Source organism: Ruditapes philippinarum, unplaced genomic scaffold (assembly GCF_026571515.1).
Source record: "Ruditapes philippinarum isolate M1 unplaced genomic scaffold, ASM2657151v2 ctg3949_1_1_1_1, whole genome shotgun sequence".
Taxonomy (NCBI): Eukaryota; Metazoa; Mollusca; class Bivalvia; order Venerida; family Veneridae; genus Ruditapes; species Ruditapes philippinarum.
In genome coordinates, this window is record NW_026860972.1 from 24,168 (window position 1) to 41,624 (window position 17,457).

The 17,457-nt window shown below is 33.1% G+C and overlaps 2 protein-coding genes across 2 annotated transcripts in view; one reads left to right on the plus strand and one right to left on the minus strand.

Moving 5' to 3' along the window:
- Positions 1-4,241: 4,241 nt before the first annotated feature.
- LOC132714079 (THO complex subunit 4-like) lies at positions 4,242-13,015 on the minus strand. Its single transcript, XM_060696817.1, has 6 exons — positions 12,693-13,015; positions 11,904-12,074; positions 10,257-10,404; positions 9,118-9,271; positions 6,880-7,027; positions 4,242-5,948 (listed from the first exon to the last, which is right to left on the minus strand). Exons 1-6 carry the CDS (start codon positions 12,900-12,902, stop codon positions 5,934-5,936), a joined length of 846 nt encoding a protein of 281 aa, XP_060552800.1. The 5' UTR covers positions 12,903-13,015; the 3' UTR covers positions 4,242-5,933.
- A 215-nt stretch (positions 13,016-13,230) lies between these two features.
- LOC132714078 (regulator of G-protein signaling 6-like) overlaps positions 13,231-17,457 on the plus strand; it is a 45,743-nt gene continuing 41,516 nt past the window's right edge. The window contains exons 1-2 of the mRNA XM_060696816.1: positions 13,231-13,417; positions 16,580-16,679. Coding sequence (XP_060552799.1) covers positions 13,349-13,417; positions 16,580-16,679 — 169 coding nt within the window. The 5' untranslated portion in view covers positions 13,231-13,348. The remainder of the gene's footprint in view (positions 13,418-16,579; positions 16,680-17,457) is intronic.

The following is a 17,457-nucleotide window of genomic DNA, read 5'->3' on the forward strand; positions in this document are numbered from 1 at the left end:
TTTTACTTGCAAGAGTATGTACGAAGTTTGTCACTACAAAAGTTTTTCAGTGTGTGTTTAGCTGCGTTAATTGAAATACCAAGTGTTTATTTCCTATGTAAATTTTTGTATTACTCCATATAGCTGTTTCCAAAGTTTATTGAATTAAACATTAAGTAATTATGATAACAATCGTAACCCTTTTTTCTTGCTAAATATCTTAAATGAGCTTGACCGTCTTTCGATCTGGACAAATCCATTTATCATTTTTAGGGAAAATTTCAAAATAAGTATTGACTGCATAGTGAAACAGTGCAGACCATGAGTGCAGACAACATTTAATGTGCCCGGCTGATCATGATCGGCGCTGGTTGCATGGGGAGAATCCATTCCCCCCCCCAGCAGGCTAAGGGTTAAATTACATCTTTACTAAGTTACACAGGGTATACACTAAGGTAATACAGCAATATTTAATATGGGGTTTTTGTTTGACTGGGTTTTAAATATGAAAGTATTCTTTTTTTTTTTATGTAAAATTTTTATAAAAAAGAATCAGTTTTGTTTGTCATTATTGTAAAATGTTAAACAATTTCTCATATATTTTCTTTTTTTTTTGTTTCTTGGTATGACTGTTGACATATTGAACAATTTTCTGGTTTATTACATGTTTTGGATGCTCTTTTGAAAACTGTTTAAAACTAATCTCTATACATGCATGCATTTTTTTTTTCAAGTTAGATACATGTTTTAAATTCTTTTGGCAAAAGTAACATCATAATTTATAAAGGCTGACATGGTTTTTTGTTGGAAAGAAAAGGAAGAGTCGTATATACAATGACAAGAGTAAATGTTTGGTGGAAAATAGTGCTGACTTAATCCCATTGTCTGACCAATTATTGAATAAAACTTACTAATATAAAATTTGTGTTTGTTTTTAGCTCACCTGTCACAAAGTGACAGGGTGAGCTTTTGTGATCGCTTTTCGTCCGTCCGTAAACTTTTACTTTAAATGACATCTCCTCATAAACCACTAAGCCAATTTCATCCAAACTTCACAGGAATGTTCCTTTGGTGGTCACCTTTAAAAATTGTTCAAAGAATTTAATTCCATGCAGAACTCTGGTTGCCATGGCAACCGAAAGAAAAAACTTTAAATATCTTCTTTTAAAAAACCATAAGAGCTAGAGCTTAGATATTTGGCATGAAACATCTTCTAGTGAGTGTCTACCAAGTTTGTTCAAATAAAAGCCCTGGGGTCAAAATTGGCCCCGCCCCAGGGGGTCATTGATTTTCCCTATATGCATATAGTAAAAACTTAAAAAATCTTCTTTTAAAGAACCCAAAGAGCTAGAGCTAAGATATTTAGCATGAAACATGTTCTAATGGGTGTCTACCAAGTTTGTTTAAATAAAAGCCCTGGGGTCAAAATTGGCCCCGCCCCGGGGGTCATTGATTTTCCCTATATGCATATAGTAAAAACTTAAAAAATCTTCTTTAAAAGAACTCAAAGAGCTAGAGCTTAGATATTTGGCATGAAACATCTTCTAGTGAGTGTCTACCAAGTTTGTTCAAATAAAAGCCCTGGGGTCAAAATTGGCCCCGCCCCGGGGGGTCATTGATTTTCCCTTTATGCATATAGTAAAAACTTAAAAAATCTTCTTTTAAAGAACCCAAAGAGCTAGAGCTAAGATTTTTAGCATTAAACATGTTCTAATGGGTGTCTACCAAGTTTGTTCAAATAAAAGCCCTGGGGTCAAAATTGGCCCCGCCCCGGGGGGTCATTGATTTTCCCTATATGTATATAGTAAAAACTTAAAAAATCTTCTTTTAAAGAACTCAAAGAGCTAGAGCTTAGATATTTGGCATGAAACATCTTCTAGTGAGTGTCTACCAAGTTTGTTCAAATAAAAGCCCTGGGGTCAAAATTGGCCCCGCCCCTGGGGTCATTGATTTTCCTTATATGTGTATAGTAAAAACTTAAAAAATCTTCTTTTAAAGAACCCAAAGAGCTAGAGCTAAGATATTTAGCATGAAACATGTTCTAATGGGTGTCTACCAAGTTTGTTCAAATAAAAGCCCTGGGGTCAAAATTGGCCCTGCCCCTGGGGGTCATTGATTTTCCCTATATGCATATAGTAAAAACTTAAAAAATCTTCTTTTAAAGAACTCAAGAGCTATGGCTAAGATATTGAGCATCAAACATGTTCTAATAGGTGTCTACCAAGTTTGTTCAAATAAAAGCCCTGGGGTCAAAATTGGCTCTGCCCCTGGGGTCATTGATTTTCCTTATATGTGTATAGCAAAAACTTAAAAAATCTTCTTTGAAAAAACCCAAATAGCTAGAGTTAAGATATTAAGCATGAATCATCTTTTAGTGAGTGTCTACAAAGTTTGTTCAAATAAAAGACCTGGAATCAAAATTGGCCCAGCCCCGGGGGGTCATTGATTTTCTTTATATGTGTTTAGCAAAAACTTTAAATCTTATTTGAAAAAAACCAAATAGCTAGAGTTTAGATATTAAACATGAAACATCTTCTAGTAAGTGTCTACAAAGTTTGTTCAAATAAAAGCCCTGGGGTCAAAACTGGCCCGGCCCCAGGGGTATCATTGTTTTTAACTATATGTGTATAGTAAAAACTGAAAAAAACTCTTCTTTTAAAAAGCCCAATGAGCTAGAGCTTAGATGTTTAGCATGAAACATCTTCTTATGGGTGTCTACCAAGTTTGTGCAAATAAAAGCCCTTGGGTTAAATTGGCCCTGCATGTTGGGGGGGGGTGGGGGTTGGGGGGGCCTATATACAGGTGAGCGACCTCAGGGCCATCATGGCCCTCTTGTTTATGGTTTAGTCCACTAGTGGCGAACTCGACATAGTTACATAGTTGTCACAATGGCGGTTTGGTGTATGTGCATGTGTCCGTCCGAATGTGCTTGTCCACTTCATAACTATCACTGTCTGGTGGAATTTCAAATAACCTGGCACAAATGTTCAACATCATGTTCGTGCATAAGAACTGTTTGACTTGTCAAAGCTCAAGGTCATACTGCAAGGTCAGATGTCTGTTACAACTTAACATGTTGCCCTTGTAAAACGTTTTACATTACCAAGGTTCATGGTCATGGCTTCTTTTACAGATATAGTCTGGAGCCGACATCTGTATGTATTTCACTGTTAAGAATTATCTACCTGCTAAGCTGCACAGTGAGATACATAACCCAGGGAATGCTTGTTCTACTGGTTTTATCCTTGGCAAGGGTGTAATTTCTCCATGACAATTGATCTAAAACATCGAGTCTAATGGTCATTTGTCTTTCAACAGTGATTCAGAAATCATGTGGGATTAGTAGTTGGTCACTTGCAGACAAATTGAGTGGTATCTGTAACTGAGGGTTAGGTTGACTTCAAAAACCTTGCCCCTCATTGCTGTAGGTTGGAATCCCGCCACAGACTTGGGGATTTGTTCAGTCGAGGAAGCTTACCAGCTAGCTTAGAGAAAATTGTTGGTTCTACTTAGATGCTCGTCCCTTCCTGAAATAATGCAGAGGGGCTTCTTCCACCAGTAAAACTGGAAATTCACCATATGAACTCTGCAAAATAACTGGCAAAGTAGGTCACTGACTGGGACAGAGTTTGTACCATGTCTGATAATAGTTTTGATTAAGTACAAAAATAATATTTCTAAGAATCTACGAGCACTTGAAGAATGTCCGGACCTTTTCAGACACTTGAGTAGAATTTAAGCTCTTTGTTTAGAGCCACCTTTCATTTCAGGCACTTGTGCAAGACCACCAACCTTTTCAGGCTGCACTCAAAAAGAACCACAAATCTTTTCATGCAGCTCAATTGAACCAACAACCTTTTCAGGACCACAAAAATATCCAAATTTAAGATGGGGATATAGTGCTATTCCTGATTTGCACTGTCAAAACAATTTAGCCCATAACCTCCAGAAACCAAGTGATTAGCCTTTGTCACCAGTATAATCAGGCCAGCCTGCAATTTAACCAAGTTCCAAGACTGTTGCTGGCTCAATTTTTGTATTTTGATATTCAAATCCCTTACACACACAATTAGCAGCAGGGCATATGCATCAGATAAATCTAGCAGGTCAACAAACTTAAGGATATGTTGAAAATCAGGTTACCCTCATGGACAGGCTTGTCAAACCGAGTCTGCAATTTCCATGTAATTTTGTAAATTATGCTTCCAAGGGATACATGTCACCATTCTTCCAGATTGTAAAAATAATGAAAAACTAACCAATTTAAAAAGTTTGTCTTTTTATTTACAAAGTCACAATGTACAATAAATGTTTTTAAGAATTTTTTTTCATGAGATTTTTTTTACAAACAGAATGTATTACGATATGAGTAAGAATAAAATGATGATACCATGTGAACATAATAAATGTAATCTTTACAACAAAACTGAATAACGCATATCATTTGTCTAGTCTCCTCATGTACATAGCTGCTCGATTTATCTAATATTTCAACAAATTGAAGGAACAAAAAATAAAAAAAATTCCAGAACAATATATCATCACTCCCAAAGGACTGGAATCCTGTCCAACAAAAGGAAATATTGAGCATTATAAAAAAAGGATTTTTTTTTTTATCATGTTGGTTTAAAAGCCACACCAACATACTGTTTACATGAAAGAAAAGAGAACCGTAGAATGAATCTAAAAAAATAATAAAATGTTTAAATGTAAAAATATTTTAGATACCTTCATCTATTAAGTAAATCAGACTTGCAAAGTACCACTATTAACAAATATATAAATGTTGTAATCAGCACTCAATATATATATTTGTTAAAAGCAACACTTATTTTTTTCATCGCAAAAATGAGATCAACTTAACATAAATTGTATTCTTGAATAAAATGTTCCTTTTCTTATAGACATTCATACTACAAAATCTAAGGGTTCCACTCACCAGCTCTATATAAATCTACCACTATTTTTATTCTATTGCCTTGTATTTCAAATACTGGTAATAGTATAGCCCATATACATTAAAAACACACTCGTACACCCATTAAGTCTTATTTGAATATCTCGAAAATTCTGTATTTAAAGTTTTGCTCACACATAAGTTTTATTTGGTGGTCTCAAAAATATTCTGTATTTTACATTTTGCTTGCACACCCGTAAGTCTTTTTTGGATATCTTGAAAATTATGTATTTAACATTTTGCTCGCACATCCATATGTCTTATTTGGATATCTTGAAGTCTGTATTTAACATTTTTTTTGTTTAAAAGATTCTTGAATTCAGGAATAATCCTTAAACCATACACCTATGACATGCAATACCACTTAACAGCCATCTTGCACAACATAAAATTTGGCAGGTGACACATTAACTAGTTCCTTTTGGTCGAATTTTTCGGGAATTGCTTAAAAACACACAAACTGGGACTTTTTTCCAATATGTCAATAACTAATAATTAAAACTTGAGTCACCTAAGCTCTATATCTCAAAAAAATATTATATATCTAAACCTAAATCAGTAGAACTATAAATAAAGTTAACTAAATATGTTCAATTGAAAACACACATGAAATTGATATATAAAAAAATAAATACATTTGGAATATAATCAGTGACTGTTGCAACAGCATATTGTTCGTTCTAAATTATATAAAACCAAACAATTTAAAATCAAATACTATGTTCTCACTATATTTACTTTAATACAAGTTGTAATAAAATAAAAACATAAATTAAAAACATTATAATTTTCACAATACACCTAACCGATTTATCATATTATTATTTATGCCCATGTTATAATAGTTTCACCATGATATTTATGTCTCACAGCAGCCTTTATCACTTTACTAAGAGCACATCTAAATCTTTTCTGTCAATATTCACTGTTTTGTTCCTTGTTATCCAATTTCACTTACAAATGTTTGTTTTTAATATCACATATCAATGTGCTCCTATCAATCTGTGTCCATCTGAAAGTAAACATTTTTTTTTTTTAATTTATATAGAAAACATGTATAGTCAAAAATATCTAATCTAATTTTCAATGGAAAGTAAAACAGGAGATAGCAGACATCAAAACATGGAGCTGGTTTGTAAACTGGTTTGTTCAAGGATTTACAAGTTTCGATCATCTTAGATCTTCATCATGATACTTTTCACTGATACAATATTACTGATTTTCGACGGATAATAACAACCTGTCATTCTATTTTTCAATAGGTAAGCATAAAATAGCAAACTAATTTTCAATGGCTTTCCAATGATATAAGTAATTTGACAATACTGAAAATCAACACTAAGCCAAGACTTTAAATCAATTTCGTAAAAATTAAATTGAAATTGGATTGTAGTGCAGTTCACATAAATGAACATTGGATGTGAACACCGATTTGCCCTTGTTCTAGTGACATACCATGATGCAGTGATTTTTTCACCTTGTAAAATAACAGAGGCCAAATAAGAAATCTTTAAAATCATGCAAGTTTTCCCACGAATCTGAACTTACATAAGCTAATCTACTTCCCAAATTAGTAATTTTTATGATAATTTTCCTCAAAATCAAGAGGCTAAGGCTTCTTTTTAATTACATGAGAAAAACCACTCAAATCACTTCATTTGGTTCCAGCAAAGCAAAGGTTTGAGAAATTTCATTCTATTACCTCCAGTGCTTTTGTACTTGGAAATGGGATAATCAACACCAGTAAAACAGTCTGCTATATAACTTTCTTATAAATAAATACAGAATAACTTATGAAACATATGCTTGATTAACCCTTTTTTGTATTTTTTATAACGGTGGGTAAGGGATTTCTATATTTGAAACAGTAAAATTTAATTTGGGTCAAAGTTTTCTATTGTCAAAACAATATTAAGTTAATAACAGAAACCACTCTTTGTTACCTTTGCATTGTAAGCATCTAATTGTGCGTCTAATTCTTCAGCTGTGAGTGATTTTTTATTTGCTGCTCCGCCCCCGCGTCCACCACCTCTACCTCCTCGGCCACGGCTCCCTCTGCCACCTCCTCCTCGACCTCTACCACCACTAAATCTGGAAACGTACAATTCATTTAGCCAAATAGTCATACTAATGAATATTCTGATAAAGACCTTGCTACATTCACACATTCTTCTCTGTAGCATTATCAAAAGTTTCGTTGTTTGATTCCATTTATTTATAGAATACAGAAGCAACACCACTTTTTGTCACAATGAATCAACGGTGGAACTCTCATCCGTTTAACGATTAGCATTGATAGGTCAACAACAACACACCTCAGAAACATTATTTAAAGTTTAAGTATAGAAAAAATTCTCTAAACAAATTTAACATAAATTATATCAATCCTTTTTCTATATACATGTTAAAATGATGTTACATTTATTTTCGAAGTGTTGCTCTTTAAGATGCATTGTAATTCCATCTCTCAAACCTATGGCCTACACATCACTGAAGATTTGAACTAAAAATGAGAAATATAATCCCCTATTTATGAAGTAAATTTTTTTCGGTACAATTGTCTTTTTTCTTCAAAAGCAAGAGTGTTCTGTAAGACATCAGGCTCCACTATTTTCGGTGCTTGACAGTTAGGAAAAGGGCATAGGTCTGTAAAAAGTTAACTTAAAGTTATGGGACCCATGCCAATCCTTTTAGATAATCACAGAGAACAAGTGTGTTTCAATCCATTTTGGAGACACCAATTTACCAACGCAAAAACTGTGAGCCTAACACCGAAGTAAGTACATTTTTTTTTTCTTTTTTCTTTTTTACAGGTTTTGTCTGTTTTTGCTTAGAATCCTCACAAAGAATAGAACACAAAAACAGATTGTATTCTTGTTATCATGAATTCAATTGTGACAATATAACAAAACGAACAACAAAAAATCAAAAGCTGTCCGTTTTAAATTAGCGGCATCGAACTTTTTTTTGCTTCAATAGAAAAATCTTTCTGATAAATAAAAGTGCAATAACCCAAAACTGTATTTCTGAAAGTTGGGGAAAAACATGACATTTAAAGATAATTTACAAGAATTTGGTTTAATAATTAATTTAGGTAAAAGTTAAAAAGTCCATAAAGGAATGAATTTCTCTTAAGATTCTCTAACCTTCACTAGTGTCTTGGGCCTACCACCTACCCAAAACCATTCGACAATTAAATGGCGAGCATATTTCAAATAAAATCCATTTACCAAAATTACCATTCTTGAACATTTTTGTAGAATTTTCAAATGCATTTAGAAGAAATAAACTTTCAAATTAATATATCAAAATGGTTTCATCAGAGTTACTGCACAAAAAACTTCCCAAGATGTCTAAGTCGATAAAAGGCCTTAATTTTTAAAACAAATCCTTGACAGAGTTACCTTCTCTTGCGTACAGATGGGGGTAATGATGTGAAATAGCATTAAAAGTTTCAAAAAGCAATATCTCAAAGGGTTAAGGCAATAAGTGGATTTACCCCATATTCAATGTATTTTCTAAGTCAAAAAGGGGCATAATTCTGTCAAAAAACCTTGACAGAGTTATGTCCTCTTGTCTGTTGATGAAGGTCGTGATGGTAAACAAGTATGGTCAGTTTCAAAGCAATACCTCCAATGGTTTTTGAAATAAAGTGAGGTGGTACAAAAAACTTAACCAAGCTCAATACACTTTCTAAGTCAAAAAAGGGCCATAATTCTGTCAAAAACCTTGACAGAGTTATGTACTCTTGTCTGTAGATGGAGGTTATGATGGTGAACAAGTATGGTAAGTTTCAAAGCCATACTTGTAATACTTCTGAAATAAAGTGGGGTGGTACGAAAAACTTAACCAAGGTGTGACGCCGACGCCGGGGCGAGTAGGATAGCTCCCCTTTTCATAGAAAAGTCGAGCTAAAAATGTGTTTGTTTATATTTTATGGCAATTTTTACAAATTTTTTTTGCCATATATCAGAGGTAGATCCACCTAACCATCCTTCCTGGATAACTAACCAGTGACAATTTCTAATGCCAACTGATTTCTGAATGAGCTGTGAGAGACAAATGACTATTTGACTCCAAGATCAACTGTCACATAGAATAGGTGTAATAATTCAACCTTAAAAGTGTTCAAAAGTTAAAAAGCATCAAACCATCAATGGGAAAAACCTCTAAACTCTTACCCATTTGATCGTCGCTGACCACCCCTTCCACCACCACTAGTGAATCTTTGGCCTCCACCACCTCCGCCGCCACCACCACCAGTTGCTCCTCTACCTAATCTACTGGCTGGAGACATACTTTCAGCTCCTATTAACTGTATACTCATAGGTCTACCTAAAATAAATACAACTTTCTTGTACAGTCTTTATAATTGTAGATATTTACAACCTGCATATTAGAAAAGAAATAATTTTGCTACATAAAATATAAATATGGTATTATCTAGAGTTCATGCGTTAAACAGACTTCCCGAAATATGTCGGTCCTACAGACATGTCAGATATATATTGATTAGGTCTGACTATTCTTTATTCCAGATTGGTTCCGCTTTTATATAAACCACGTGTAAACACAATGGTGTAGCTTTAATATTACAAAGGTGCCAAAGTGCCAAATCTGGGAAAAAATGAAAATCTACATCAGAGGAGTGCACAGAACAGAAGAAAAACTATGAAAACAATAAATCCGACAGAAAATTTAATGAAAAATGGAAGAAGGACCATGAATGGTTGATGTATGACAGAGATGAGGTGAAAATGTGTTGTATAAACTATGCGGATTTTACAACGAAAAAATTAAAAACGAAGAATCTTAGAAATATAAACACAAGTTTTCCATTAATTTTATTTAATTTCATTTGGTCCGACAGATTTTCATGGTATGTCGGACCAAATGTTGTTTTTTTTTAACTTTCCGAGAATCTGTTTGTAATATCAATCAACTCAATTTAAGTGTTAAGGATTATCCTGAAAATTAAATATGATAAAACCCAGTCAATAAAAACTTTCTTTTTGCCAAATTCATTGGATAATTTTTACACTAATTTATTAATTGGTTTGTTGGGTTTATTAAATTATTTCAATGCCGACTTTAACATATTTCTTTTTTGCAATATCTTTGTGGTCATTCCATCTTAACGACTTTCCTGAATATCTAACCAATAATTACCAATTTCTTCAGAAGTGACAGACTACTAATTTCACATGATTTCTGAATCTGCAGTGCAAGACGAATGACTATTAGACTTAATGGCAGTGATTGATTGCCAAAGGAAATATTGCTTTGTCCGAGGACAGAACCAGCGACTTACAAGACTTACCATCAAGTGGTACATTATTATATTGTTTTAAAGCTTTTGCTGCATCTGCTCTTCTTTCATATATAACTTCTGCTGTACCTAGAGATCTACCTGAGCGATCGTAATGAACACTGGCTTTTCTTAATGGACCAAACTCTGCAAATAACTCCTGGAAGTATAAAATTCAAACATGTTAAAAATTTTCACATTACAGAAAGTGTGGCAGTAAAAATTAACATAACAATTCAACTCTCTCAACAGACACTTCCAATGCTATTAGACTAACAGGCTTGATATTTGCTGTGTTATGGCTACATTTCAGAGTATGAATGAATGAATGAATTTCTTTAGATCACGCGCTCAGGGATAACCTAAGAATGTGCAGGCACATTTCCAGTAGGGTCCTTACCTCAGCAGACAGTTATGAGATACAAGGGAATCCCTGAACCAGCCCTAGCTCTTGTTGAATAGACCCCTTGGTTCTTTTAAATGTCCAGTGTATAGCACTAATACATGCGAGTATTACCTGGGTTTTATCATTAAACCTCTAGGTAGGTAGGAAACTAAAAATCCCAAGGGTGTTACCCAGGATCAAACCTGGAACCACAGGAGTGACAATCTGACAATCAGAGATCTAACCAATTGAGCTATCATGCCACCTAAATAAGGACATCATGAGATATTCCAGGCAGATTCTAAAAATGATTTGCCCATCCAAGTGTAAATGAAAATTGCATAGGTAAAAGTAAAAACTTGACATTTTTCTATAATTGTGATCAATTTAATACTACATTTGCACACAAAAAATAATCCATGTGACCCATGAAAATTTCTATAAATATCATTAGAAAATTACAGACATTAATCATTTATTGCTTAAACTTTAAAATTTATTATTTAAATATTAAGCACAATATTTTACAATATATGAAAAAAGATCTGTGCTAACTCATTGATTTGGTTTTAGTACTAGGGTAATATGCAAGGCAATTACTAAAACAAAACTTCCCAATATTAAGTATGTATCAATCTTTTCTATACTAATTATTACATACAGGGCTGCCAACAGCAAATTGCAAAATCCGAGGAAAATACGCTGGGGGTCAAGGGGGCTGCGCAAGCCCCCTTTACGGGTCCAGGGCAGAGCCCTGGTGGGGGCCCAGGGGGCGAAGCACCAGGAAGCTCCTGGATTCTGATGATTTGGTATGCTCTAAAATCAATTTCCTGGACTCTAAATTTGACTTCCTTGGTTGCCTTTAAAGCCATTCAGAGACACTTTAGTTGGACTTCAGGTTTTCATCAGCCCTCAAAACAAATATCCGACATTTTGACAACAGACAAGAGCGACAATGTAAACTGTAATTTGATTGGTTATTCTAAAATAGAATGCCCGCAAAGACTCGATTTGACCAATGAGAAAAGCGCTTACAGACGTACCATAGGCGGCTAGCGTAACGATAAAAGCCGAAGCGTGCCGATTTTTGGGTACTGTATAAAATATGACAAATGAATTTATTGTCTTTGTCGAATTTACATCGATCTCAAAAATGACCCAAGACCCGCGAATCCGCGGAAAATCGGCAGCCCTGTACATAAAGTTAAATCATTTTTGAATATAATACTGTATTAAATACATTTACAATATTTGACAATTACTTAAAATATTACCTGTATATCCGACTCACTGACACCAAAATCTAGATTTGAGATGTGTAGTTTTCCTGAGCTAGTTACTATGCCACCACCACCAGGTGCTGACCTTGCTCGTTTTATGCCACCTCCAGCTCCACCATCAAACATGTCATGCTGCCAAACATCCTCTGCATTGCCTTTACTTGGCTGCAATAATAGTAAACATTCAATTAATAAAAAGCTAAACAAAAACTCTTGAAACCACATTGAATTAACATTTATCTGAAGCTATGAATTGGATATAATCCAAGTTCAGTAAAATGATGCATAAGTAAATTTGACGAGATTTTAAATAGTTAGAAGAAAAATCACTGGTTACTACAGAATTTACTGCCGGCTACTTTTATGGAACAATGATAAACATGAGAAAATGATTTGAAGGCTATATGCTGGAATAGACCCCAGGTCTAAACCAGGAGTATAAATAAGGTTCATTCCATTTTCTTTAGTGTATTATACAAGTTTTACTACTAAAATATACATAGGGGTCTACTGATTTGAATCATCAATCCAAGTCCTGGTACTGCATTAATCCTGTCTATGCAATAATCCTCGCTAACCTCAAACTTTCAGAATATATTAAAATTTACAAGAGGACTGTTATTTGATCAAAAGTGCTATAACTTCATATGAAATTATACTAACAGAACGGGCCGGTCTATTTACCCCAAGACACCTAACAGAACTGTTGTTTTGATTTATAATTAGTAAATCTACATTTCTTAGATATCTGATAAGAAATTATCAAAAAAGTAGTATACTCACTGATCTTCCGAATGATCTGTTTCCACCGCCACCACCTCCCCGGCGTTTCTGAACTCCTCCCCGAAAAACTCCCCGGCCACCACCACCTCTGTTTTGACGGCCACGACCGCCCCTGCCACCAGAGCCGCGCCCGCCCCTACCGCCTCTTCCACCTGGCTTTTTATTTGATTTGATGATATCATCTAAGCTCATGTCAAGTTTGTCACTCATTTTGGATTTATTTTAGATCGTAATAGTCATATACTCGGTCAATTTTCTAAAGTTAGTTTTCCGCGTGTGAAAAAGCTTTATTTCTTTGGCGGTCTCGACTGGTTTACAATTTCGTGACTAAACATCCGTTTCTGTAAACAATAATTGTAAAAACTGAAACCAGTCTTAAATATCAACTGCATTTTGACAAGTTATTAATAAAATCAAGTATTTAAACTGTAATCATTGTCTCATTAAATGTTCTTTTCATAGTGTAAATAAAGTATTTTTTCATTACATTCATATTAGGTAGAAAAATATTTTGGTTATTGACACTTCCGGTTTCAATATTTTTATTTTTCATTGATTGAAGCGGTCATAAAACTGACTGCTGAAGCTGAGGTCTTGGAGATAGCCGTCAAATTCATTTTATTTGGACTTAAATGCAATAATGATAAAGGATAGAAATGACAATCAGTTCAAAAATGATGGCTCATAACGCTGACGCAAAACCAAGAAATTTGGTTTTTTCTAAAGTTAGTAATTTCATTCATAAAGTAAGATGATTAAAAGGAGAATCCAACTGTCAAAATTATAGTATGAATGTTGAAAAATAAATATATATTTTTATATAAAATAGCTTGAAAATTATAATACGCAATAAGAACCTATCCATTTAAAAAGATTTGAAATTGAATGAGACATCTTTATTATTTTTTTTTAAACTTAAGTAGAGTAATGAGATGTGTCAAATTTTCTGAAAATGAAAATATCCACACACTGCCAGTTTTCAATCACAACCACTTTTCAATCACCCCTAGAAATTTTTTATTTTTGACCTTATTTGTCATGTAACCAAACTGTAAGCACATCTTGTACTCCCCTTGACTAAATTTATCAGCAGCAATGTCAATTTAGGCGATAAAAAAGAAAATGCTAGCATTTTAGTTCAAAATATGTAAAAAGTGTGTTTTCCACTAATCCTTTATTTACACAGTTACAAATCGCAATAATTTTCTAAAAATAATTGATATACAGACTCAGTTTTTTGTCAGTCTGCAGAAATGGATATTAAGTTGAACAACTGTTTCAATATCATGAAGTCATAATGTATACTGCACTTCAAAAGTTGTAATTTTAATATGTACATATTTTACCATACAGTTCTTAATTGGAAGGTAATACATCAGTAAAGTAACAGTCACTTAACCAAGGAAAAACATTCTCTGTGATAACTTTTCAGTAAGCAGTCACTAGAATGGGGTCATATAGACCCTAAGATCCTAAAAATTTCACAAGAACATGCTTTTTCTGTTATGCAAATTGAAATGTACATCCATACCCCAATTACGACAGCTTTACCACTGCAAATAGATATCAAGATTGAAAAATGGCATTATAATTAGGTTAAAATTGTTTATTACCATTTATCTGAAGTTGAGTATGTCAAAATTTCTCCATAATACATAACTGATCATATTTTAACATTGTATGACAATTTTTATGTGGTACAGTTTATATTTTGTTAACTGATTGAAAAGTGGTTGTGAAATTTTAAAGAACAGGAAAATGGGTCAGTAATGATTTGTCCTCGATTCATAATAATAATTCAGGTAAAATTAAAAAAAGTTGGTGCATTTATTAGCTAAAATGATAATATTCGCAGAATTGAAAGAGATTTTTATTAAATATAATTTCGCTGTCAGTTATTGTTGAAAAATCTGTTAGCTGATCGGAAAGAGGCAGTACGGGGATAGTTGATAGTTGTTCAAATATTTGTGTAATGCATGTTTAGATATATTATTTTGTAGAATCACTTGAGATTTAGTAATATAATTGAGTAGTATTTTACTTTTAAAAAGGATTGAACATGTACACTAAAATGACAGCTAGGGTGATAAATTTAGTCCATTCCCACAACCAGCTCATCTGGAAGGCATATATTGTATTCTAAATTACTGTACATAAATTATCATCTGAAAAAGTGCCTGTTAAAATGGGTTTGTTCCCAATTTACTTATATCCAAGGGTGGCAATGTTGTGTTTCCATAAGGGCTATGTAGTTTGATATAGTGTCTTTATGTAAAAGAATGATAAAACAAACCACAAGATTAAAAATAAAATATAAAATTATCATCTCGAACATTTTATTAGTAAAGCTGTCAGCAAGGGATCCAAAGTATTGTATTTGTATACAAATAACACTCTTACCTTATTTAATTGTATTCAATCCAAACCTAATGTAAATTGTAATTATGGATTATGTCACATGTTTCTTAAATAGACTGCATCTTATTGTACAAGTTTGATAAAATTTTTGCTTAGCTTTTACCTTTATCATAGATTATTATTGACACATTATGTATGTTATAACATGTCTAGATTATGTTTAAAATTTACTCAGACATGGATTTTATCTCATAATTTATGACATTTAAAAAGTTTCAAGATCTTTCAGTTTGAGCAAACTCTCCAATTATATATCTTAGTTGTGAAAAACTTAATGTTCAGTTTGCTGTCATACTGAAGCATCTTACTATTGGTTTTTAGCTCATAATTATGCTTTGCTGTTTAACTGGAAAATTAAACTAACTTAATATACAAATATTGTGTGAAAGATGTTATTAACTTATTAACAAGTTTGAGATAGGCTTTGTTGTTCATTCAACAGAGCAACATGGGATTTTTGCTGAAGTTATTTTTTAACACATATTTCTTTATTTGTACATGTAAAAGTATCATGTGCCATTTTATGTTATGTATAATGTTGCTGTTATTTGGTTTTATTCCCAGTAGAAAAAGTTTTCCAAACTATCTGAAATTTTTATAAAAATTTCCAGTTGAAACTGCGATTTCTTTTTTGGATCACTTGCACAAAGTGATCAGAGGTGAACTTTTGTGAAAGAATGGTGCTTGGTATTGTTTTTTTGTGTGTCATTTTTTAAAAAACAATATCTCCAACTATTAACTGTAAGATTTTGACCAAATTTTACTGGAATGACCTCACAATAAGCTGGTCAATGAAAAATCAAAGAAATGCTAGTCGGAGGCATATTATGATATGTAGATCACAGGAGCTAAAATGGTCTTAAATTAAAAAATATTCTCATTAGAAACTAGATATTTTTTATCACCTTCAGGTCATCATCTATTAATCATGGACTGAGGGTCAAACTTGGCCCTGCCCTGGAGGTCACTTAGTTTACATAGATTAATATGGGAAAAGAAAAGTCCTCTTGAAAAAAAAATCAAAATATGCCCATTAAATGAATCATAGCCTTTATGTGAAAAATGGCTTGTTTCCTATATGACCCAGTGACCTACTTCTGAGTTCTCTATCGAGGAATTCTGGTCTTTTCTAGCAGTGTATCTTAGGGCCATCATGTCAGAAAATAGACCAATGGTTAACAATTCCATTTAGACATAATTTGACAGGTTTCAGACTAATAGTCAAGTTCAGATATTTAGGCATTTAATATAAACTTGACATGAATGATATATACATTTGACATACATGTAATATAACAGTGGTCATTTTGTTCATAATTATCTTTGAACTATTTAAGTCAAATGACAATCTTCTTTTGGTCAGTTGATAAGGAAATTACATTTATATATCATGTTGAGATATAGAGTAATTCAAAGAAATTCTTGCACTGGTCTTGTAGAAGTTAATTCTAGATATATTCTGATTTCAGATAGAAAGATTGATAACATTCATGAATGATCAGAAAATTGGTGTTCCACTAAAAGACAAGAAAAACTTTCTCTATTCCACTGTACATAATTCTTTCACAGGTAAGTTAATTAATTTTCATACATGTATGCATTGGCAATGAGGGGAAAAGATTACATTTTTTGCTTACCTGAGCACATTGTGAGTTTTTGTGTTACCACTCTGTCCATTGATTTACTGTCAACAATTTCTTTAACAACATCTTATCTGAAACAAATCTTAATAGGAATGATCTTTAGGAGGTTCTAAAAGTTGTTCAAATGGTTCCAGTCAGTTGCATTATGCATTGTTCACGAAATATGACTTAAGATATGATTTGGAGGTAGGTCATTATAAGTAGGTGACCCTGTTGATAATGATTCAGTAAAAGGTCAGCGTCACCATGGCATTGACCTTTAAACACTTGTCCGACTACTGACCACAGAATGTTTAAGTCTATATTAAAAAATCTGTGTATTCTTTAGCATTGCAAAAATTTGTGATTCATGAACAGATGTGAATTTATATTCATAGGGCAGGAGGTCCTTTTAATTTGATTGTTTACAGGACCTGGTTACAGTTTCAATTAACATACAGCATTTTACACCAATATCGTTAGCACTTAACTTTGATGCTGATGGTCTCATTGTTTTGTCATTCATATCAAATCAGAGTAATTAATACTTAGTTAATTTGTAACTTTTTTATAACTTATATATTGATCAATTAGGCCTGATTTTTATTTTGTTCTTACACATAAGGACTTCCATCATTTCAAGGAGGAGGCGTATTCATAACATTACAGGCTTTATTAGAACAGGGTTATTATTTGCTTTCGAGTTTAATGTCAAATATATTTAC

Bases quoted from the DNA above. Each gene is read 5' to 3' on its own strand.
- LOC132714079 (XM_060696817.1), bottom strand. From the start codon at position 12,902: ATGAGTGACAAACTTGACATGAGCTTAGATGATATCATCAAATCAAAT. The intron at 12,075-12,692 runs GTGAGTATACTA...CTATTATTGCAG, and splicing joins ACAGATCATTCGGAAGATCA to CCAAGTAAAGGCAATGCAGA. The intron at 10,405-11,903 runs GTAATATTTTAA...TTATACTTCCAG, and splicing joins TCAGTGAGTCGGATATACAG to GAGTTATTTGCAGAGTTTGG.